At 41.5% G+C, this 24,430-nt stretch overlaps 1 protein-coding gene across 2 annotated transcripts in view; it reads right to left on the bottom strand.

Annotated features, from left to right (window-relative positions):
- Nucleotides 1–24,430, bottom strand: part of CHD1 (chromodomain helicase DNA binding protein 1) — a 143,766-nt gene that overhangs the window by 40,305 nt on the left and 79,031 nt on the right. For both annotated transcript variants that reach the window (XM_089679116.1, XM_089679117.1), the window contains 12 exons: nt 23,623–23,785; nt 19,799–19,951; nt 19,635–19,706; nt 12,455–12,604; nt 9,976–10,124; nt 9,375–9,471; nt 9,200–9,295; nt 8,054–8,227; nt 7,764–7,927; nt 6,717–6,758; nt 5,156–5,283; nt 1,191–1,329 (listed from right to left, as the gene is read on the bottom strand). In XM_089679116.1, the coding sequence (XP_089535242.1) occupies nt 1,191–1,329; nt 5,156–5,283; nt 6,717–6,758; nt 7,764–7,927; nt 8,054–8,227; nt 9,200–9,295; nt 9,375–9,471; nt 9,976–10,124; nt 12,455–12,604; nt 19,635–19,706; nt 19,799–19,951; nt 23,623–23,785 (1,527 nt within the window). The remainder of the gene's footprint in view (nt 1–1,190; nt 1,330–5,155; nt 5,284–6,716; nt 6,759–7,763; nt 7,928–8,053; nt 8,228–9,199; nt 9,296–9,374; nt 9,472–9,975; nt 10,125–12,454; nt 12,605–19,634; nt 19,707–19,798; nt 19,952–23,622; nt 23,786–24,430) is intronic.

Genomic DNA, 24,430 nt, shown 5'->3' with positions numbered 1-24,430 from the left:
AGCTTCAGTCCAAGAACTGCTAGGAGGAAGAAAAAAAAAAAAAAATCAGTTTCAGACAGACGGACCTCTCTCCTGTCCATCCCAGGGTCTTGTATGTGATATCACATGCAATGGATGAAACAGGATGGCCAGCTGGGATTGACATGCCAAAACAGGTAGTAATCTGTCACAGCATCCTCCCTGCACTGCTCTGCATGTAAGGGAAACTGCTTCTCCTCTACAGACTGCTGACCCCAAGTAGTGTGACCTTATGGTCCTCTGCGCTCTTCCCTGATAAAACGCTGCGCTTTGCCCTGCTGACCCCCCCTGTACTGTGCCATCATGTGCTCTGCCCTGAAATGCTCTCCTGCACACTGTTTATCTCATGCTTGACCCAGAAACGAGCATCTGTGTAGAAAAATAAAGCACAAGTTTTACATTAAAGAGGCAAGTTTTAAAAGGTATTCTATTACTAGATTACTAGATTTATAAAAATTGTTATAATAAGAGCACCGATCACTTAAATGTTCTGCGAGTTGTAGAGCTGAACATTATTTCAGGGGTTCCCTGAGATCGCAAACATTTTGCTCCAAAATAGAAAAGGTGGAGAAAAGCTGTTCTAGTGCATATTAAATCGCCAGACCATGAAACAGAGGTTTAGTTTTGGTAATCCATGTTTTGATGACTGTGGAAGTGTCTATCAGAGTTCTAATATGCTTATTCTATAGTGTTTTTAAACCCAAGCTCAAGCATTTAAGAAACGCAAGTGAACTCCTAAGTTGTGGTGTTTGCATAGGTTTTCTTTTACACAGACATATTCCTTTATCTTAAGCCCTGAATCTTATGGCAAATAACACTGCAGGTAAACACTAAAACATGGTCCAGGATCGCCTGTTTGCGTACAATGAAGGAGCAGTCAAAAGTCGATGACCACACCCTGTAAAACATGTTCCCCCCACTAACAGATCTTCCATCCACCAGAGGTTTGTGGAGCATCTAAGGCTGATATAGACAGACTTGTGTACTTCATAAGTAATAATTCTGCTTCTAATGATTTTTTAAATTATTGGCTTGTTGCCAATCAAAAATTAACATGATATTTTCCAGGTATACTAAAAATCGTGCACAAACGGATTTAAACTACAACCTTACAGACAAAATTACTTTCAGAGGCTTGGCATATCAGATGGATCAAGTACAAAATCTCATACCTTTTCCTTTCTTCAGGATCTGAAGGAATAGACTTATGCAATGGAATCAGCTCTTCTTCGTGTGAGCTAACCAACTTTGCATTAACTTGTACTCCTGAAATACGGAATGTTGGTCCTTTCATTTTTCCTCGCCTTCCCCCTTCAACAAAAAGAAAGAATTTAATTGCTTGATAACCTATATGTTTTTGCCAGCGAGAATTACTATTGCTAAATATTATTAAATATTGGAAACAGTCTGCAATTCCTCTTGACTATTTCGAGAATAAACTTCACTGGATTATGATTAATGACAGACTTACCTGTTATTCTTCACAATAATACTAGAAAAGTTTGATAAAACCTGGGATCCATAGATCTGATATATTTCTGTCCCTTAGCGGGTCCTGGGCTGACCCTACTCTTTCTTTACTTTATTCTGCTGTCCTTATTTTTTCCCTTTCTTTCTTCCTCTGTTTAGTATCTGATTATACCTTTGATTGTCCTAAAGAGGTTTTCAGGGCTTCATGTGGCTCTGACTATGATTGTAGTCTCAGGAAAGTGAACAGTCTTCTAGTCTCCTTTACCTTACATCCACTACCTTTTTTCCTCCCTGGTCCCCCTCCCCTTCTCCTCATCCCACCACTGTGTTAGTACCATTGTATTTTTGATGTACTACTGATGTGGACTTTTGCTGATGGGGTTTGTTATACTCCTGACTGCTTGTGACCTGGACTCCTGTTAACTGATTTCCAGCATCAGGAACCATCTTTACTTTATAACTTTTATAAAACAAATGTGAAAATGTGATCAACATCTATTATATAGCTCTGATTGCAACATAAGTGTACAGGAACTGCCACTATTTATAAACCAAAAAACATTTTTGAAAATAAAAACCACCAAATAAAGTGTTTAAAGTGGCGCTAAAGTGAATTAATCAATAGTAAGTACAAAACCATATAAAAAAATTCTCATGAATGCCCATAAAACTCAATGATAACACAAATATGTGAATAATCCATGATTGCTGTAAAAAAAATTATTACAAACTAAAAAGGGATGCAAAGTCCATGAAAAAAGTGTAGTAAAGTAATCCAAAAGTCCATGAAAGTAAATATTCAATTTCACCATGTGCAGCAAACTGACAACAAAGTGCTCCATAGGATACCCCACATGGATGTAAACTCATCAAAAATATTTGTCTTCCACTCTCATGGTTGGCAAACAAGCCTCCTGGGACATATTTCCCATTTAAAGATGAATATAGATCACCGAGGATAAAGATTCCACTGCATCCAAATTGACCATGTAAAAAAAACAAAAAATGCTCCAATGGTGTAGTATGAACATACAGATCCTTTAATAAAGTGATTGGACCGTACTCACAAGAAAAATCAATAAAACAAGCCCGAATATTACATCCTGAAGCCTGAAGTGAACATAGACCAGGTGCTCTCACCACCTCTGGTTTGTTGTTACTAGATGGTGCCGTGTCACTTCCACTCATGGGCCACGTCACTTCCGGTTGCCGCACCATCATGGTCTGACGCATTTCATCACTTCCGACTTACTCATAGGGGTGACAGTGTGGTGTGGTGTGGCGTGCTAATCTTTATAGACCCAGCAATCAGAGACATTAATCCTGAGATTGGTCAACTGCAATACATACCTCCATATAGGAAGTGAGGTGGGAACCTGGCGGAAGTTCACACCATATATAGACACAACTATGGGCAAAAACTAAAATAAATAATAAACCATTTCTTCATAACAAATATGTATATATACATATTAATATGTAACACATTATATAATTATTTATTATTAAAACAGTACATAAAATAAATGCAAAAACTTTCAAACATCACGAGTAAATGTGGGAAAACATCCACATCCATCTTATCTCCCCAAATTCACGAATATGATGCATGAATCAATACTACTAATCTCCAAATACATTAAAATTTATTAACATAGAAGGTATATGCATATGTCATGAAACGTCTCTGATTGCTGGGTCTATAAAGATTAGCATGCCGCACCGTCCCCCTTATGAGTAAGTCGGAAGTGACGGAACGCGTCAGACTGTGACAGTGCGGTGACCGGAAGTGACGCGACACCATCTAGTAACAACAAACCAGAGGTGGTGAGAGCACCTGGTCTATGTTCACTTCAGGCTTCAGGATGCAATATTCAGGCTTGTTTTATTGATTTTTCTTGCGAGTAAGGTCCAATCACTTTATTAAAGGATCTATATGTTCATACTACACCATTGGAGCGTTTTTTGTCTGCTTTACATGGTCAATTTGGATGCAGTGGAATCTTTATCCTCAGTGATCTATATTCATCTTTAAATGGGAAATATGTCCCAGGAGGCTTGTTTGCCAACCATGAGAGTAGAAGATAAATATTTTTGATGAGTTTACATCCATGTGGGGTATCCCATGGAACACTTTGTTAGTTTGCTGCACATGGTGAAATAGAATATTTACTTTCATGGACTTTTGGATTACTTTACTACACTTTTTTCATGGACTTTCCATCACTTTTTAGTTTGTAATAATTTTTTTTACAGCAATCACGGACTATTCACATATTTGTGTTATCATCATTCAGTTTTATGGGCATTCACGAGAATTTTATTATATGGTTTTGTACTTATTATTAATTCACTTTAGCGTCACTTTAAACACTTTATCTATTTGGTGTTTTTTATTTTCAAAAAAGTTTACTTTATGACTGTCTGCAAATATTCAAATGATGTAGTTTGCTTAATGGCAGAGTATATGCTCTGCTTCCGTTATTTCCTAACAAACACATACTGTTCTATCAGGACTACTTACTGAGATATGAATATTGTTCAAATGTTATCCTTTATAATGTACCACTAAATTAACTATTGGGATAAAAAAACAAATTTAATTGCTGTAGTAATAGTCAAAAAACAAAAAAATAAGAGAAAAACAAGCAGCCATAGAAAAAAAAATGCGTCTTGGAAACATCAATAGACACATTCATAGGCAGTTCAAGCCCAAAAAAGGTCTATATGCACAGCTGTGCATAAGTATCACTCTCTCCTGTACATTTGTCCTACAGTAACAACCAACTGCCTTAAGAGTAGGAATGCTGTTATCCTTTAGTGAACTTGTGCACTACTATCATATTTGAGGGTTGAAATTCAAGGGCTACAGAGACCCACCATTATAACACTTTAGGAGAAAGATGTAATAAAGATGCTACCTAACTTAAACATGCAATAAATACAGGCGAGATCTGAAGTAAGATTCAAATGAACATCCCAAGACCAAATTCTGAAACCTTTTTCTAATTTTTCTGTATGTATTTTAGGACTTTAACCTCCTTGGCGGTATGATTCCTTCTGATTTTTTGTGCTGAAAGCGGTACTATTTTTTTGCATGGAAATAGTTTTTCATTGTAGGCTGTAATTTTTAGGAAAATTTCCCCACAAATCATTATCACTCAATTCTGTAAGTGGTTCTGATTTACTATCGCTGTTCTCTAGCCGGTCTAAAACCGCTTTTGACGTAAAGGGACGCTTTTTGGACACCATGGACTTTTCTAAGTTTCCAGGCAGAAAGAACAGACAAAATGCAGGCAGGGCACAGGACAAAGCACTAGGGACAATATGTATGTGAAATGGGATGAAACAGCAATGTTTTACTATTTAAAAATGAAAAAAAAAAAGACATTTTTTTAAATTTTTTAAATTTCCCGCCGTCGGCGGCGCCGGTACGTCCCGACGTCACAGGGACTGGAACACAGAAGCCGGATGCTGGCATCGGCCGGAGGAGATGGCCGGGGACACATCGTGGGAACGAAGGACAAGGTAAGTGCTGCAGGGACCCCCAGAGCAGCGCCGCATGGTAAGCCCGAGTGTAGCTCGGGGTTACCGCTTGTGGTATAGAAATTTTACCCCGAGCTACACTCGGGAAAACCGCCAGGGAGGTTAAATGCATTCCACATACCTGCTCTCTCTGTACCAGAGGTGTCCTTTAATGCTTTGATGCACCCATTGTGAACCAGTTCTCCCAGTCTTCGGAGATCTGTCTCTGATTTATCCACAAGTTCTGCATCTCGAGCAATTGCATCTAACCTGGAAAAGAAAAACAAATATTTGCAAGAAAAACTGAAGAGCAAGACTTGACATAAGATCCAACCATCTCCAGAATAATACAGTAAGCCCTGAAAGGCAAACAGATCATGTACGCTAAGAAATAAATCGGAGGGAGAAAATTCAGGGTAAGCCAACTGGATCTTGACCAGGGATGGAAAAAAGGAATGTTGACTTACTTGTAAATTTCATATCTTGGAGTACAGTACAGGACCCAGCTGGAAATTCATAGACTCCAAGCTGTGATAGGAGCCTGTAAAGCATTGCACCAGCGATCAGCATATCACTGGTGCCATGCAGCTCTCCTGCAGACCTGCCAGTATACCTGCTTGCCCATATGGGCAAGCAGATATACTTAAATGGATTAAACTACCACGGTGCTCTGTGACTCCATGGTAGTTCATTGAGAACTAAAAGCCGACAGCCACTAAGACTGGTAGTTCATTCAGAGAACACCATGAATTAATTATGTGGCCTTGTGGGCAGAGTCCTGCATGGCCACGCCGTTTTTAAAAAGTGACAGCTAGTACAGGGAATTTCTCCTGCCTGGGCAGGGAATCCTGCCTTTTTGTGCCCAGTGTTTATTCATCTGAAGATGGCTGAACAAACGAAGTAATCATGAACATGAAGTGTCCTGTGATAGTTGATTAAAAAAAGGTTAGCTCTAAGGGCAGTCTTAGTAAAGTTTTTGCCAGTTTCCAATCTGATGGTAGCAACATATAATCCACAGTCTATAAATATATGTCCTGTGTTCTGTACTGTATAATTAAGATAAATATTTAAAACACATTTTTTTAAAATAACAAACATGTTATATTTACCTACTCTGTGAAATGATATTGCACAGAGCAGCCCCGATCCTTCACCAGCGCTCCTGGCTACTCCTCTTCTCTACCATAGGCAGCCGCTTCCTACTGTAGTACACATGTAAGCTGATTCCAGATCCACGCTGCCCATGTCTATAGAGGCTCGGCCCGCCCCATCACAGGATTTAACTGACAGCAGTGGGAGCCAACGGATGGGAGAAAGGAAGAGAACGGCTGCAGATGGGGACAGCGCTGGCTCGAGCTCAGGTAAGTATAAGGGGGTGATGGACGATGCATATACTGAAACATCTTTTAGCTTAAGGCAGGGGATGCATTAAGTTAAAAAAAAAATGTTTAGGCTTCACAATCACTTTAGGTTGTTTTAACACTGCAGCTCCAAGCGTGAACTGAAATGCCCACTTTGAGTAACCTTAACCTTTAAAAAGAGTAAAAAAGTGTAAAGAGGAGAGAGCTCCTGCATTGGTCAAAGACATACAGTAGTAATAGTTCTGTGCTTATTCTATATGGTAATCCTCTTTTCATTAAATTAACACATTAGCCATCATTAAATTACCATATTAAATAAAAGTGAACATTTAAAACAATTACCTTTCTAAAGGTCCACCAAACTTTTTATAACTTTTAATAAACCTAGAAGCACAAAAAAAAACAAATGTAAGCTCATAGTACAAGAAAGCAACAATATTTTAAACATATGTGAGGATACAGATTTAACTCAAGAACGAAAACCAAAGCCAAACACAGTGGATATAAAAAGTCTACACACCTCTGTTAAAATGTCAGGTTTCTGTGATGTAAAAAATTAGACAAAGATAAATAATTTCAAAGCTTTTTCCACGTTTAATGTGACCTATAAACTGTACAACTCAATTGAAAACAAACTGAAATCTTTTAGTTGAGGTAGAGGGAATTATGAACAGCATACCAAAATACCAGTCAATATTGGTACAAAACCGTCAGGCTTCTGCTAGAAAGCTGAACATGAAGAGGAACATCATCTTTCATGACAATGACCCAAAGCATACATTCAAATCAACAATGGAATGGCTTCACCAGAAGAAAATGCAAGTTTTGGAATGGCCAAGCCAGAGCCCAGACCTGAATACGATCGAAAATCTGTGCACAGGAGATGCCCTCGTAATCTGACAGATTTGGAGTGTTTTTGCAAGCAAGAGTGGGGGCAAATATTGCCAAGTCAAGATGTGCCATGCTGATAGACTCGTACCTAAAAAGACTGAGTGATGGAATAAAATCAAAAGGTGCTTCAAAGTAATAGTTTAAGGGTGTGTACATTTATGCAACAATATTATTTTAGTTTTTTATTTTTACTTCCTTCCACCTAGAAGCTTTCAGTTTGTTGTTCAACTGCATTGTACCATTTATAGGTCACATTAAAAGGTGGAAAAATCTTTGAAATTATTTATCTTTGTCTTAGTTTTTTACATCACAGAAACCTGACATTTTAACAGGGGTGTTTATATCCACTGTAGTTAAACAGCATAAGGAAGGCACTTCCCAATAAAAACTTTCTATTGTGTAAAAAAATCATTTTCATTTTGGAATTTACAGGGGGATTTAAATGAAGCATTATTATGTTTCTATATTTGGGATATTAATTTGATCATGTAATTATACCTTCTTATTTCAGCATCACTAAAGCCTTTAATGTTTTCTCGTGGAATCGTTCTTGGCCGACCTCTTTTTTTGGGGCGTTTTCTGTCAGAACCTGAATCACTGTCCTCAGACCCAGAGTACCTTCTATTTCGGCTGCGTCTACCTTCGCTTCCATTGAAGCTAGCCTACAATACATAAAGTGACCATATGATGCAAAACTGTAGAGTCAAGCCTGCTAAAGCATCAAGTTTTCAAAAGTGGAAAGGATGCCAAAGTACGCAATAGAGTCTGCTAAAATAAATATTTAGTACCTGTTTTGCACAATTGCGCATCCTAGGAAGAAGATAGATTTCTTGAAGCTCTTTCTGCCTTTCCTCTTCCTCCATTCTTCTTCTCTGGTCTGAAGGGATTATTTCATCCCAGCATTTTGAATTGCGATCAGTTTCCACAATGTCATCTTCCTCCATTGTAGCAAAGTTAGCAACCTTGTTTAAAAAAAAAAAAAAACAAATAAAGTGCATCTTAACAAACAAAAAAAGCAAACACATAAATGAAGATGGGGGTGGGGCACATGTGTAAATTACCATAAAAAGAATGTAGCTTTAGAGCATTAGAGAGTATCCTGTACCAGGATTCAGTTTTCAATGGGACAAAATACATGTAATATCTGTCTAGCATGCACCACCATGTCATTAATTTACAGTGATCTATAACTGAGAAAAGCTGCGGCAGACGGCTTGTAGTTTTCAATGAGCTGAGAGGACACTGATGAGCATGCACATAGTTCATTCACATATCCTGCAGCTTTCAAACTGAGAGCCTGTACACAGGTACGGGCTAAAATCTGTAGGGCTTGTCTGCAGATGTAGATTTTTTCCAGCAAAAATATGTGCATTATTTTTCCAAATGGTGAACTTATCACTTATTAAGTGATTGTAAAGTTTGATTTTTTTTTTTTTTTTTAAATTAATGTTATACTTACCTGCTCAGTGCAATGGTATTGCACAGAGCATCCCCAAACCTACTCCCTTCTGGGGTCCCACATTGGCACTCTTAGCTCCTGCCCCCACAGCAAGCTGCTTTCTATGGAGGCACTCATGCGGGCTCAATTCCAAGCCAGGCTGTGTGCGTCTATAGACACAGAGTAGTTCGGCCTGCCCTACTCATAGGATTTGATTGACAGCAACAGGAGCCAATGGTTCCCACTACTGCCTCCATGTCCTGTGAGAGGGCAGAAAGACACAGGAGCCAATGTCTCCCGCTTCTGCCTACATGTCCTGTGAGGGCAGAAAGAGAGAGTGCTGCTGCTCTCGGGCCACAGTGCTGGACCAAGATGGGCTCAGGTAAGTATTTGGGGGGAGAAGAGATGGGACCATAAGACAGAACGCATTAAGATAAAAAAAAAAAAAACCCTGCCTTTACAACCACTTTACGGTGTTTATACTAGCATGCAATACCTTGAACTGTGAAAGCAGCTCATCTCCTACAGTAAATGGCCCTCCTTCATTTTCGCGGGTCTCTGCTCTTTTCAAGACTTCATCAATGTCCATTTCCTGGATTTAAAATAAACACTCATTCATAACAAGACAAGCTAAATTGGAAAATAATTCTAGATATTGGTTGCTTTTATACCTGGGGCTCCTCCTCTTCTCCTTCAGGTTCCTTGAATAATTCTTCAGCACCAAACTTTAAAATAGCAGCAAGCTCTTCTTTGTTAAAAGGTGTAGCGCTTTGAAAGGAGAAGACATGTTAGTGCAAAGTATCAACTAGCAGAAAACACAAACAATGGATTTTGGTAGTGGTAGAAGTCAGGTCAGCAATATCATCCAGCAAAGGTCCAAATGTGTCACTTGTGCTAGGACTCAAATAAGATATATATAGTCAATGTCGGTCTATAAACAAACAGACCCCTATTAGAGTGCCCCCTTACATTGGTTGCCCCTTCAGAGTACCCCTTTGCGTCAGGCAGGCAAAGGTTGAGAGCCAGGAGGTGAAGCAGCCTGCAGGTTTGGCACAGAGGAAGCCCCACTTTTATTCCCCTTTGATATTGAGGACAGTCCACTCATATGAGGCCACTGGGTGATAAGACACTGTAGGTTCTAGCAACCAATGACTGCAGGAGGAGGGGGGAAACTGCGTTGGAGGTTGGCTGGCTTTGTGAACAGGACTATCATTTGGCCAGGATGTGGAACATGATCCTCTATTTAGTGATGGCTGGCTTATGGCAAAATACCTAGAAGGTGTTGATCCGGTGTGTAAAACAGTTTTGCCGGTAGTGTCCATTCTCTGAATAACCAGATGATCCAACACCATTTTTTTCTTCGCTCTTTCAATAATATCTTCCTCTACAGAGCTTTTGGTGACCAGACGATAGATGTTTACCTAGATACAGCAAAATACCATTAGACAAAAAAAAATAAAATATTATCTATCTATATATGATATAGATATATATATAGATAGATTTTATACACACACACACACGATTTCTTTAACCACCTTCCGCCCGCCCTATAGTACAATGACGGGCGCAAGGTGGTTCTCTTGTTCTGATAGGACGTCAAATGACGTCCTACCATTCTCACTGCGCATGCGCGGCTCAGGGAGCGACGGAAAGAGCCGAAGATGTCGGCTCGGTCATGTGATCAAATGTGTCCAATCACAACTGATCACATGTAAACACCTCTCGAGCACACCGCTGGATGCATTGCCAGGTTAAGCACCCTACTATTAAAAGTCAGCAGCCACAGTATTTTCAGACACCGGCTAACAAAAATGGGATTTTTATTTTTGGTTTACCTGTAAAATCAATTTCTTGGAGCACATCATAAGACACAGAGCAGCTTTAGTAATCCTTATGAACTGTGTTATACTCCACCTACAGGTGATTGGCAAAAAAGACAGGAAGTCCTCTCCTAGTTTCAAATTTCCCCCATAGAAAACACTTCCGTTTTGTAGCAAGTTATAAACCACAATGCAGAGGGGAGGGATCTCTGATGTAATGTACTCCAAGCAATGAATTTTTACAGGCAATCCAAAAATCCCATCTTCTTTATTGTACATCACAGGACAAAGAATGGCTTTGGTAATGAGGATAGGGAAACAAGGCAAGAAGCCAGCAGGCCCCAATAAAGAGAACCAAACCAAAAACAGGAAAGAACCTCAGAACGCTGAAGCCTGCAAAACATTGCTACCAAAGTTAGGATATAGATTCTTTATGTGGGCTACAGAATTTCATGGAGCCGAACACATGTGGAGAATTATTACAGAGTCATGCTGTTCTTTACTGGAGGTGATTGTAGACTTATCTCTGCTTTTTTTCTGCTACTAGACCCGGAGGAAGGGGGGGTGGAGTTGGGGTCAGGGCCGTCTTATTGAATGGGCACACATGAGTGATGTCCAGGTGCATAGGAGAGGGGTGTCCATGATCAGGTCTGTGTTGGAGGTTCACTGGTGATTTGGCTGCTGGTGACATTCTGCCCTCAGAGTTATTGGCTGGTCGCTCTGCTGTAAGTTAGGGGGGCGCAAATTACTTGCCTTGCCCAGGGTGGTGACAATCCACACTACGCTAAAAAAAAAACCCAAAAAAAACAAAAAAAAAAACTGGCTCCTAGGTTCAAAGCAAATTTGTTAAGCCCTGGAAGCAATTAAAGCAGTCCCAAAGTGGGGACTGCTGACACCATACCCACTTGCAATCACAAGCAGCACATTACCACTTAGTCGCAGGCAATTTTTACTCACAACTGCTCGAAAGAAGGATAGGGAGGTGGCACCTGGCTGTTGGGGAAATCAGCAGAACTACCCAGGGGCACCCACTAATCCAGCCACAGAAAACCTTACAAATCTTTGCCCATCATGGTGGGCTTTGCCCTAAGTGCCTTCAGGGACCTGATCACCGAGCTGAGGTTCACTGCCCTACCTAAAAACACCTTGGCAATATATCATTGAGCAAGGTTCTATAAACGCAGGATACAGTGCCAGCCAGCAACATTACAAGCCCTACCCACATCGAGTCCACTTTTCATCCACTGCGGGGTCCGAGTGAGACAGGACATGCACCATAGACAACAGCAGATCCACTGAACATGCTATCATAGGTGTGACTAGGGGATTCCCTCTTTTGGGTTAACTGCTACTTTAGACAAGCAAGCAACCTGATTTGATTACCCTTTTTACTATCTGCTCAAAACAGAACTTCCTTTTGGAGTTGGAGAAACATTTAAAGGTTTTCCTAGCTTTGCCCATACTAAAGAATACCATACACATATGAAGGGACCCCCCCTGTCACCCCCTCACCTCCATCCATACCCACTGGGCTACCGAACTGCACCTGGCACTCACTCATGGCTGGGGGGGTGTTAGTCTGAATGTTGGTGTATACCAGGAGCCTGTGATTGCACGTGTTTCTGTGCCCTGGGAACCGGTAAACTGGTGGATGCATGCAATGACATCACTGCACTGGTCCACACCACTGCTGTATATCGAAAAAAAGTTCACAAAAAGCATTTTGGCAACTTTGTATTACTGTGGGTCTTGGCTCCATTTAGTGCTATACAGACACAAATACAGACATATATTGTTACTGCATCCATCCCATGCAAATTACATGCATGGAAGATGAAAACTGCCATGGAAGAATTTAAAATTCCCCTGGTATTTACATCCTACAGTATGTTTTACAGCTCCAATATGAGCATAAAAATAAAAATTACCTGTTTCTTTTGTCCTATACGATGAGCTCTGGCTTGAGCCTGCAAGTCATTCTGCGGATTCCAGTCTGAATCAAAAATGACAACTGTATCAGCCGAAGCCAAGTTTATGCCCAGGCCACCAGCTCTGGTAGAGAGGAGGAAGCAAAAGTCCTATCAAATGAAAAGAGACTGTGGTTAGACATATTAATGGCTTGTCTATTTATCAAGTGGACTCCTGCATGCATAAGGTTTAACTCCAGGTAAAAAAAACTAAACAGATGAAATACATACAAAAACTATATTACATGATAAAAGAAATTGTATTTCTGTCCATCTTGTTCAGAAATTTACACAGCCCTGCCAGACAGCACAGTCAGGTGGATGACGCCATGTTTTTGTTACAGTGATGTCCTCTCTCCACCACCAGCCTGCTAAGAGGACAGTGAAAGAGAAGCAGCAGACTAATTAAGCCATCTCTCTGCTCACTCCTCTTAGGATCATGCACTTTTCAGCACATTTGCAAGCACACATGACTAGCTACTAGCCCTTTTCCTTCCTCTCCCAGTCTCTACAGTACAAAGGACTGCAAGATGCAGATACCAAGTTAAATATAGGCACTTACACTACATAATAAACCAAACATTTAGGCCTGGTTCACACCTTTGGGTTAAATGCATTTAGCAACTCACAAAAACACATAACATAAAAATACATGAAATCCAAAAAAGCCACTCACATCTGTATGCTACACTGGTAAAAATGAGGCATGTTAGATTTTCTGTATATTTTCATGTGCTGTGCTTTCCAAAAGAATGATGAACACAAGAAAGCACACAAATGAACAAAAAGAGGACACGAACAGTTGTGAGCCTGTCCTGGAGGTACATACAATGTCCCCAGGACTGAAAGATGTTCCATGCAGCTACCGCCAGCAGCCTATTTAAAATCAATAACAGGGGCGGCTGTGTGATTTTTTTTTTCCACACTTCTAACTGGGACAGATTCACAGCCCTGGATGCAGTCTGAGTTCAATCATGTGCATCTACAGATGCAAACACTTGGACGAATGGGAGTTGTAAAAAAAAACCCAAAAAATACTGCAAGCACCATATCTAATGATTAGCAAGCAGCAATAGATTACATGTTTGATTTTTGGCTTAATACTGCTTATTCACTTTAATACTAGACACTTAAACCCCCTTCCTGCCCAGGCCAATTTTCAGCTTTTAACGCTGTCAAAGTTTGAATGACAACTGCGCAGCCATGCAACACTGTACCCAAATGATATTTCAAGCATTTTGTTCACACAAAGATCTTTCTTTTGGTCATACTTAATCACCACTGGGGTTTTTTTTTTATTTTTTGTAAACAAAACAAAAAAAAAAACCAAAAAACAAAAAAACACGTTTTTCTTTCGTTTCAGTTATAAAATTTAGCAAATAATAATAATCTTTCTTCATAAATTTAGGCTAAAATGTATTATGCCATTCTTTTTGGTGATAACCCAAATCAGTGTATATTATTTAGTCTGTGTGAAAGTTATAGAGTCCACAAACTATGATAGATATAGATTATAGAGGAAAATTAATCAATCCTGATGTACTGACAGCCCATCTCATTTCTTGAGGCCCTGAAATGCCAGGTCAGTAAACATACCCCCAAATGACCCCTTTTTGGAAAGTAGACCATTTGAGGCATTTAGTAAGAGGCATGGCAAGTTTTGTGAACTTGTAATTTGTCATTTTTTTTTTTTTTTTAACATACTGTCACTAGTGCAGCACTGTGCAGAATCATCATACACCTGGTATGGCAGTGATCAGAGACACTGGTGACTTTTTTTTTTACAATCTTTTTTTTAAACACACTTTGACCAGAGCAATACTGCATTACCATAGTACACACTGTACTACTCTGGTAGGTGATCAGGATTTTTTTTACACATACTATAACTATTAATGCTTATAACAGTCATAAAAAAAATCCATTCAGTGTGTACTATTGTGATTAGCTGTGATTGGCCACAGATAAAACACATGGTACAAAAGAAGGTCTTTAATGGTGTTCTTCAAGAAGCTAATTGGTTCTGCACTGTCTTTCTTTGGATGCTGAACAGAAGAGCAGCGGGGGGAGTGAAAGAAAAAACAGTGCAAAACCAATTCACTTCCTGAAGAACATCATTGAGGATCTTCTTCCTACCTTTGGAGCACACATGCCTGAATCCACCAATTTATGAAAGTATTGCCAGCTAATTTTGGGGAATGGTGGATATGGAGATTGGAGGAGAGGAAGCACATAGGTGCTAATTGATTTTTTTTATCCCACCGAGAGATATTTATTGAGCAATTTTAGCCAACCATGAGAATGGGGGGCATTACCATTTGGTGAGTGTATACCCGAAAGGGGGTATACACTCACCAAGTTTCTTTCACACAAAGTGATTTATTCTGGATTAACTGAAGAATTATTTGGTGGATAAGAACTTTCTTTGGACTTTATTTTTCACCTTCACATTTATTCACATGTAATTTGAGCTACTTAATTACTTTGAGGGTTCGTTTATGTGTTATATTGATTTATTGAAAGTGGCAGCAATTGAGTTTTATTTAATTTTTTTTGACTCACATTTTTTCACGTATTTAGCGGTTTTGTTTGTTTTTGTTTACACAAATTATATTATTAACCTTACTTTCATGTAATGAGCTAAACAAATGCTCTATAAAACTCAGTTTTGTCAAAATTTTGGAAATTGTTCTTATATTCATTGAGATATTGATTAAAATCTTACTTATCAAAAGGGGTGTACTCATTTATGCTGAACAATGTATGTACTGTGTATGCAACATTGATCTGATGCTGCAGCTGTCCCCACGGATCTACACTGGGAACTGAATGATCAAAAAAAGCTGATCACTCAGTTCTCAGGTCTGCTCTGAGCACAGAGCAATAACTGTCAGTCACCACCTCCTGCTCTGCTCCTCCAGTGCTCAGCGGAGCTCCGCCAGATCTACACAGAGAACTGAACAATCAAAAGCCACCGATTATTATTATTCTTATTATACAGTATTTATATAGCGCCAATGGTTTGCTCAGCGCTGTACATTATAATGGGAGACAGTACACGAGACAGTACAGTAACAATACAATACACGAGGGGTTCGAGGGCCCTGCTCCTTGGAGCTTACAATCTAGGAGGGAGGGGAGAGTGGTACAAGAGGAAATAGCTGTGGGGGATGGAGTGGAGGGAAGAGCGGAGGAGATCAACAAATTAGGTGAGGGCGGGGTAGGCTTCTCTGAAGAGATGGGTTTTCAGGGTGCACCTGAAAGTGAGGAGGGAAGGTGACAGTCTGATGGATTGGGGTAGTGAGTTCCAGAGGATGGGGGAAGCCCTGGAGAGGTTCTGGAGACAGGCATGGAAGGAGGAGACCAGGGAACTGGAGAGGAGGTCTTGTGAGGAGCGGAGAGAGCGTTTTGGGTGGTAGATGGATATCAGGTCGGTGATGTAGTTTGGGTCAGTGTTATGAACAGCTTTCTACGTTAATGTTAATATTTTGAATTTTATGCGTTGAGCAAATCGGAAGCCAGTGGAGGGATTGGCAGAGGGAGGTGGTGGATACGGAGCGGTTGGTAAGGTGGATGAGTCTGGCCGCAGAATTCAGGATAGACTGAAGCGGGGATATCCTGTGTTGGGGTAGGCCAGCGAGGAGGGAGTTGCAATAGGCAAGTCGGGAGATAAAGGGAGTGAATGAGTTGCTTTGTAGTTTCTGGAGTTAGGAACGTGCGTATTTTGGAGATGTTGCAGAGGTGGAGTCTGCATGAATTTGTCAGCGATTGGATCTGGGTCTGGAAAGACTAGATTGGAGTCTAGAATGACACCTAGTATTCTGGCTTGCGGGGTGGGGCTGATGGTGGCATTGTTGGTCGTGATGGAGAGGTCGGGGGGAGGGGGTTTGCCGGCTGGTGGGAAAACTAGGAGCTCGGTTTTGGCAAGGTTTAATTTGAGGAAGTGGAATGACATCCAGTCTATGTCGTTCAGAAGGCTAGTGATTCGGGCGGAGATTAAAAGGAGTGAGGCGAGGGGTAGAGAGATAGATTTGAGTGTCATCGGCATAGAGATGGTAGTTGAAGCCGTGGGAGTATATCAGTTGGCCAAGGGAGGAGGTATAGATGGAGAAGAGAAGGGGCCAGAGGACAGAGCCTTGGGGGACCCCAACAGAGAGGGGGAGTGAGGGGGAGGTGGCAGCGTTATAGGGAACACTGAAGGAGCGTTGGGATAGATAGGAAGAGAGCCAGGAGAGAGCGGAATCTCTGAGGCCAAAAGAGTATAGTTTTTTGAGGAGGAGGGGGTGGTCGACCGTGTCGAAAGCCACGGAGAGGTCGAGGAGTAGTAGCACTGAGTAGTGGCCATTGGCTTTGGCGGTTAGCAGGTCGTTGTTGAGTTTGAGTAGGGCGGTTTCAGTGGAGTGTAGGGGACAGAAGACAGATTGTAGGGGATCAAGCAGGTTGTTGTCGGTGAGGTGGGAGCTTAGGCGATTATAGGCTAAGCGCTCAAGGAGTTTGGATGAAAATGGCAGCAGGGAGATGGGTCTAAGGTTGTTTAAGTCGGTGGGATCCAGGGAGGGTTTTTTAAGTATGGGAGTGATGTGCGCGTGCTTCAGGGGGGAGGGGAATGTGCCAGTAGAGAGGGAGAGATTAAATATGTGAGTGAGGGAGCGTAGGATGGAGGAGGGTGATCGTAGGAGTTGTGTGGGGACAGGGTCAAGGGGGCAGGTGGTAAGGCGAGCTTCAGAGAAGACCTTTGTGACCTCTTCGGTGGTATCGGGGTCGAAGGAGTGGAGTGTTGAGGGGGTTTTAGCGTGAGGAATGTTGGGTGGGGGGGAGGTCTGGACAGTGGCGAGGCTGAAGGAGAGGAGTGTTGAGGGGGTTTTCGTGTGAGGGATGCTAGGTGGGGCGGAAGTCTGAGCAGTGGTGATGTCCCTGCGAATTGCGTCGATCTTGCTTTGGAAGTGGTTAGCAATCTCGTGGGCGGTGAGTGAGGTACTGGGTGGAGGTGGGGGCGCAGAGAGCAGGGAATTGAAGGTGGAGAAGAGCCGGCGAGGGCTGGAGGAGAGGGTATTGATGAGGGTTAGAAAGTAGGCTTGCTTGGCAGCATGGAGGGAGGAAGTGTAGGTGAGGAAGGCGGATTTGTATCGGGTGAATGCTTGCTGGGATCTGGTTTTGCGCCATAGTCGCTCTAGCGCGCGACTGCGTCGCTTGAGGTTTTTGGTGTGGTCATTCTGCCAGGGTTGAAGCGGTCGGAGGTCTAATGTTTCGTGTGGTTAGGGGTGTCAAGGAGTCAAGAGCGGCTGACCGTTGTTATAGACAGTAGTGTCCAGGGCAGGACAGTTAAGGATACTGTCGTAAAGTTGGTCAGCTGCGGAGTGGAAGGGGGCAGGGTCCAGGTTTCGGCTGGTGATCACTCAGTTCTGAGGTCTGCACAAAGCAGTGTCTGTCATTTGCCACTCCCTGCTCTGCTCCTCTAGCGCTCAGTGGAGCGCCAGACTGTGCAAGGGGCAGAAGCAGCTGGCATAAGCTCTTGCTCTGCGCCAAGAAGCTGAGCCGGTTGCTGGTCAGAAAATTTGGGCAGATCCCGACATTGTTGTGATCCCTGTAGAGCCTGAACTGGCTCTGTGACACCACCAGACAGAAGGCTTTAGTATCACAGAAGTCCAGAACTAAACACACTCCTGTGGCCCACAGACGTATGGCCAACATGGCTTTGGATCTCTGTGATAAAAAGAGATATTAGACACCTCTACTCTGATCTTGCATAACAGAAGAAAAAGATTCCGCTGTACAATAGGAAAAAGGAGTGTCCAAGGAAGAAAGAAGGGGTGTCAGAAAACAACTATAAGCAAAACAATTCTGACTGGAATCTGTCAAATGCAGTAGGACACAATTCTTCCTTGCAACAAGCTCAACCATGCACAGCAAATATGGTCTGAGGTACCTTTCACGTTTGTTGTCACACAAATTGGATAAATCAGAAAAAAAGTGGTACCTTTATTAAAAACAGTCAACTAACTCTCTCCAAAATACTCATGACCAGCTAGGAAGTACCCAGAGGAATGCAGGTTATGGAAAGTGACTATCGTTGCACGCAAAGTGCTAGGTACACGAGGGCTGTGAATGTTGTTTAATCGCTGTGTCCCTGTAACATGACTGTCTAAAGCTTCACCGGCGATCAAGCAGAGAAATAAACCACACATAGAGGCGTTTTAGTATGTGAGCACGTACTCCCAGTCATGCATGTGCGTGTTTTCTTCTCAAAGTGCTGCATCATCACGCCAGAGCAAAGGAAAATGACAAGAAATTTAAAATAGTGGTTTGGACAGAGTGCTCAAACTGCCATATAGAATACAGAAATGCACAATTCCTATATTAGCCCAAAACTGATTATATTAATGTGAAATTCTTCTTTCTAAACTCAGTTTGCATATAAAGGTAAAATCAAGTGCAGAGAAAAAGGAGAGGTCTTAATGCTTCCTATCAGAACTCAACCAGAGATGGCCTAATCGGAGGATTCAGACAAACGGCCTCAGTGAAATAAGATGAAAAAAATCCCCCCCGTAAACACAGCCTATAACCTGCTAGCCATTCACAAAAAGTGAGTGTTTGTAAGATAATGAACAGATGAACTGCCACAGCTCTGGCCCAATAACTCGACAAGGAATCCCCAAACATTGCCTGATCTGAAAGCACAGTCCTGCAGTAACTGGAACACAGGTGGGTTGTCTCTATCGAGAGAACACCGGTATACATATACTTAATGTTTGGGAAAAACTTGCACTCATTGGCTAAATGGAGAGTCTTAAAAGAATTCCAATAACAAACCTGAATCTACAAAAAGCTGTAGATAGTAGAAATGACTATCAATTTAAGCTAAAAACAATAGCACAAAAGGCAAGATATATTTATTCTTCTAAGGACACTAAGAACAACTGGGCAGGTGTGAGGTGAGGGGTTATAGTATCAAAGTGGTCTGGCCTTCAGTATTCTATGTGCCTAGTTTCTCATATAGGTGGAAGTGGAAGACCCTAGGTTGCTTAATTATAATCAAGCTACGTCCAGAGTAACCATCTTTACTAATAACATACTGCAGATAACTGAAATTCAACAAAATAATAGCCTTTACAAAACATTGTATTTGCAAAAGGTAATTTACCTCTGAGCCTTCAGCATTAAAATGATCGAGTGCTTGCTTTCTTATTTCTCCTTTGATGGACCCATCTAACCTCTAGAAAAAGAAACATTTTCAGAAATTGATTAAAAATGATTTAACACGTGCAATTGACTATTTAATCACAGAAGTGCTCAATAACTACTGACCTGAAACGGAAACTGCCGAGACTTTAAATATTCTGCAAGGATGTCCAGCATCCGCACCATTTGAGAAAAGATCAAGACTCGATTACCACGTTCACGTAAACGTATTAGCAACTTGTCCAGGAGAATAAGTTTCCCACTGCTCCGAATTAAGTGCTTTACAGGATACAGGGTAACAACACAGAAATACATTAAAAACACAAGCAAAAACTCTTTTCACCCCCACACAGTATACACTATGAAGGTAGCATACTGCAGGCATAATCAACCCCAAAGAGCACTGGTAGACCATATGAATAATAGTTAGCCACCACAGGAAATTTGTACACTTGTAAAAAAAAACCAAAAAAAAAACCAAACAAACACAACTGTGGCTAGCACAATAAAACACCTCCTACTCCCAAGCAGGACTTTTCGTTTTTTAAAAAATCAATGCCAAGAGCATGATCTGCGACAGAGGAATGGGACTGTATCCCACAGTGAATTCCGAAAAAAAAAAAAAAAAAAGAGGAATTTTAACTTCTCAATTTTGTAGCAACCAATGGAGAGTAAACCAAAGACTAGGAGGGAGGGTGGCCTGCATCCTGCTCAATGCTCCATTATATTGAATGTACAGGCAAGTCAAAATTCCTTTTACCTTGGTACTACAGTATAAGACACAGACAGAATATTCACACACCAACGGATGTCCCCAAGCAAATAAGAAGGGAGGACAACAAAGCAGCAATGGGAACCTTACGGCCAAAAGCTGCATCAGCAGTAGATTGGATGTCCATCTGGTAAAATTTAAAAAAAAAGTAAGAACAGAAGATTAGGTGGCAGTCTTGCGCAACTAGGCTACATAGCCTTGGTGCCAAATGCCCCAGGAACACCCACCGAACTGGTGGAATGGCTGCATTCGAGAAGCACAGGAGGAAATTTCTCTATGAGAATGTAAGCACTTACAATCAGACTTTCTGTCCATTATGCAGTGGTTGACTTTGAAGCAGGGTGTCCCTTGCGAGTTCCAGAGAACAGAACAATCTGCCCATCTGACTGGAGTAGTAGCCTTGAGGTAAACTCAAACAGCTGACGACAGAGAGATTTTCTTAGGATGCTTAGGAGCTGGATATAAGGATGGGAGTACAATGTCCTCATGGAATGGAGGTGGAATGTTAAGACCACTTTCAGACGTGGGAGTAAGGCAACCTTGTCATTGTAAATAATGTTTTTTTTATTTTTTTTTACAGGAAAAGGGGTGCCAGTTCAAAAACATGCCTGACAGATGTGATAGCAACCAAATAGACTACTATGCATTAGAGATCCTCTAGGGCAGAGGTCTCTAAACTGCGGCCCTGGGGCCGGATGTGGCCCTTTGCTTGCCTTTATCTGGCCCTTAGGGCACTATTCCTCCCATTGATACAAAACACTGTTCTGCCAACTGACACCAACAAAAGTATCAGTGTCACCCACTGACAGCAATAATGGGGCACTATTCCTCCCAATGATAGGGCACTGTTCCTCCCCCTAATACCAAATCTGGCAATGTTTACTCCCAATTATGCCAATAAAATGTCCCCTCCCACTGGCCAGTCAGGCCCCCCTAAAGTTTGAAGGACAAACTGGCCCTTTGTTTAGAAGGTTTGGAGACTCTTGCTCTAAAGGGATATCCCTGATAGGTTCAAAGGCTGTTATCTGCAGGGCACAGAGAGCAAAGCTGAGATCCCAAGGAGAACAGGGTGCTGCAAGAGGGGCCTAATACAAGATAAACCTTGAAGAAAGGAGTTTTTTTTTTTTTTTTACAAGACCGCAAAGCCTTTGAAAACGTATGGACAAGGCTGAGACCTGACCTTTAAGAGTACTTAAGGCCAATTTCTGGTCAGGACCCGACTGTAAGAAGGCTAAAATGAACAAACTCCTCAATCCTATAATACTCAGGTTTCAACATTACTGTGCTGTAAGGCCAATCTGACTGCTCTAAGCGCCAAGACTATGGGAGGCTTGGCTTCTCATAATGACCATGTTCCGTTGACGGTCAGAGATTGAAACACTCTTCCCCAGTCTGACAGACTTGCACCTGTTGTGATAACTTTCCAGTGATAGGGAGGAATGACTTCTCCACTTCCCCCCACTGTTAGGGATGGGGTGGTGATCCCCCAAGAAGGAATTCCTTGCTTGGCTGGACAGGAGCATTTTCAAAATGAGAGCATCAACCTACATGTTCCAGGCTGAACAGTGTGGGATGTCTCTTGAATCTCTTTAGCATGTGCTCTTAGAGAAGTTTCTATTATGGTAGAAAGACTTTTGCTTAGTATGCATAGAAGACTAGACCCAAGTATTCGAGGTGAAAAGAAGGCTGGAAAAAATTAACACCAATCCAAAGACTTGGAGCATCTAAATCGTTTGGTGGACATTTTCTGGATAGCTGCAAAGGAGAGGAGTCCTTCAGAAGGTCATCTAGATACCTAGTGATAGTGACATGGACAATGACTTGGATGCACTGAGTTCTGAGCAGGGCAAGGAAGGTGCTAACACTTTGGGGAACACTTTGGAAGCAGAGGGTAAGTCAAAGGGCAGTGCAAAAAAGCGGTTTTCTGATAAAGCGAATCGCAAAACAAGTTGATGAGGTGGATAAATGGGAAAATGTTAAGAGTCTTGGATGTTTACAGATGCCATGCATTTCCTGTCTCAGAAGAAATTACTGACCCTGCAGATTCCATGCAAAATTTTGGATTTTGAAAGAATTTGAGAGATTTTAAATCCAGAATAGGATGAATACCTCTGTTGGGTTTTGGTACCAATAACAGGTTGGAATAGAATCTTCTGAACCTTGTCGGGTACTGGCACGATGACTCCATGGGACAAAAGGTGGTTCAGGGCACTTTACAAATCTAACTATTGGTTGATTTGAAATAAAGCAGGTCATCCAGGGTTCCATCTTATGGACTCAGATGCTGTTTGGATCATACATCTTGTTCAGTTTGACATGCCTGTGTTTTTATATCTATTGTGAGTATGATACTTACTTTATTTCTTCAATAAATATTTTAAACGATAATGCACTATGTCGGTGCGCCCTTTTTCTGTTTCTCCATGATTTACTGCATATATAGACTGATTTTACTGTAACAAGGTAATATTTTGTTGCTCGGTTTACACAGCCTTTTTGTAAGTCTTTTAGAGACAGAGTCACATCTGGGAGTGTATCACAGCTCTGGGCCCAGAAAGCACGCTGCAGCTAACCCTACAGTCAGGTCTGGAAAGCAACGCAGTGTGGAGTCCAGTCCCAGGCTAACCCACAATCTCCAAATACAGAGGTGTCCAGGTACAGCCTTCCAAAGCTGAGCAGAGGAAAAACAGATCAAGGTAGCTGCATGTAGAGACTGCCTCAAGCAGCTTGTAGAGAAATCTTGATTTAGGAAAAAGTAATCGTGATTGAAGAAAATATCAAGTGAGCCATCCACCAAGGACACTAGCAAATAAGAAAAACAAAACTATGGCTTGGTGGGAGTAGTGCTTTTTCTATGTTGGCCACAATTTCTTTGTCCGTGTCTAATCCTCCAGTGGAATGCAGTTTAACCAACAGTCTCTGAATTCTCAAGCACTTCAATGAATAAGAAATAGGATTTCTACACTAATGACAGTGTTATTTGGCCAGAAAAAAAGAACACACTAAAAAGACTTATAACATGCTGGAAGAAACACAAACAGAGTCCGAGACATTGCCATGGGCACCCAACCACTCATCTGCTTTCATTGGTACAATCCAGCTCATGTGGACAACACAAAACCTCAAGCAGCACCCTCACTATGTTAAAGATCTAAAATTATTCATCACAAACTCTCACCTGTAGAGACTCTTGCCGGCTATAAAATTCATTATCATCTGGTAGCTTAATGAGGTAGCAATGATTGCAACACTTCTTGAGCTCCATCATGATGTTTAAAAATCCTGAGGTACTGCCCTTGGAACCTTTGCTTAAAGCCTTATAATTCCTTGTTAAAATCCACCTAAGAAAAAAAAAAAAAAAAGATTTCAGTTGTGCAAATGTTTATCTTAAACACATGATACAAATGTTATCAACGGAGTTGCAGTTCAGTGAGTAAAATAAGTATTTGATCCCCAAGCAAAACATGACTTGGTACTTGGTGGAGAAACCCTTGTTGGCAAGTACAGAATAAGATGTTTTTTATGGTTGGTTATCAGATTTGCACACATCTCAAAGAGGGATTTTGGTTCACTCTTTACAGATGTTCTCTAAATCCTTAAAGGGTTCTTGGCTGTTTGGCAACTCGAAGTTTCAGCTCCCTCCATAAATTTTCTATAGGATTAAGGTCGGGAGACTGGCTAGGCCTCTCCATGACCTTAATGGGCTTCTTCTTGAGCCACTCCTTTGTTACCTAGGGTATGTTTTGGGTCACTGTCATGCTGGAAGACAAATCCGCAACCCATCTTCAGTGTTCTGGCTGAAGGAAGAAGGTTCCCATCCAAGATTTACACATCCCCATCCATTGGCCCCTCAATGTGGCAAAGTCAGCCTGTACCTTTAGCAGAGAAACAGCCCCAAAGCATAATGTTTCCACCTCCATGCTTAACTGTAGGCATGGTGTTCTTAGGGTCATAGTAAGCATTTTTCTTCCTCAAAACACAGCAAG

This window comes from Staurois parvus, unplaced genomic scaffold (genome assembly GCF_062004578.1).
Source record: "Staurois parvus isolate SC_StPar_1 unplaced genomic scaffold, SC_StPar_1.0 ptg000218l, whole genome shotgun sequence".
Taxonomy (NCBI): Eukaryota; Metazoa; Chordata; class Amphibia; order Anura; family Ranidae; genus Staurois; species Staurois parvus.
Note: the sequence above shows the minus strand (reverse complement) of the source record. Positions and strands in the feature narration are given on the sequence as shown.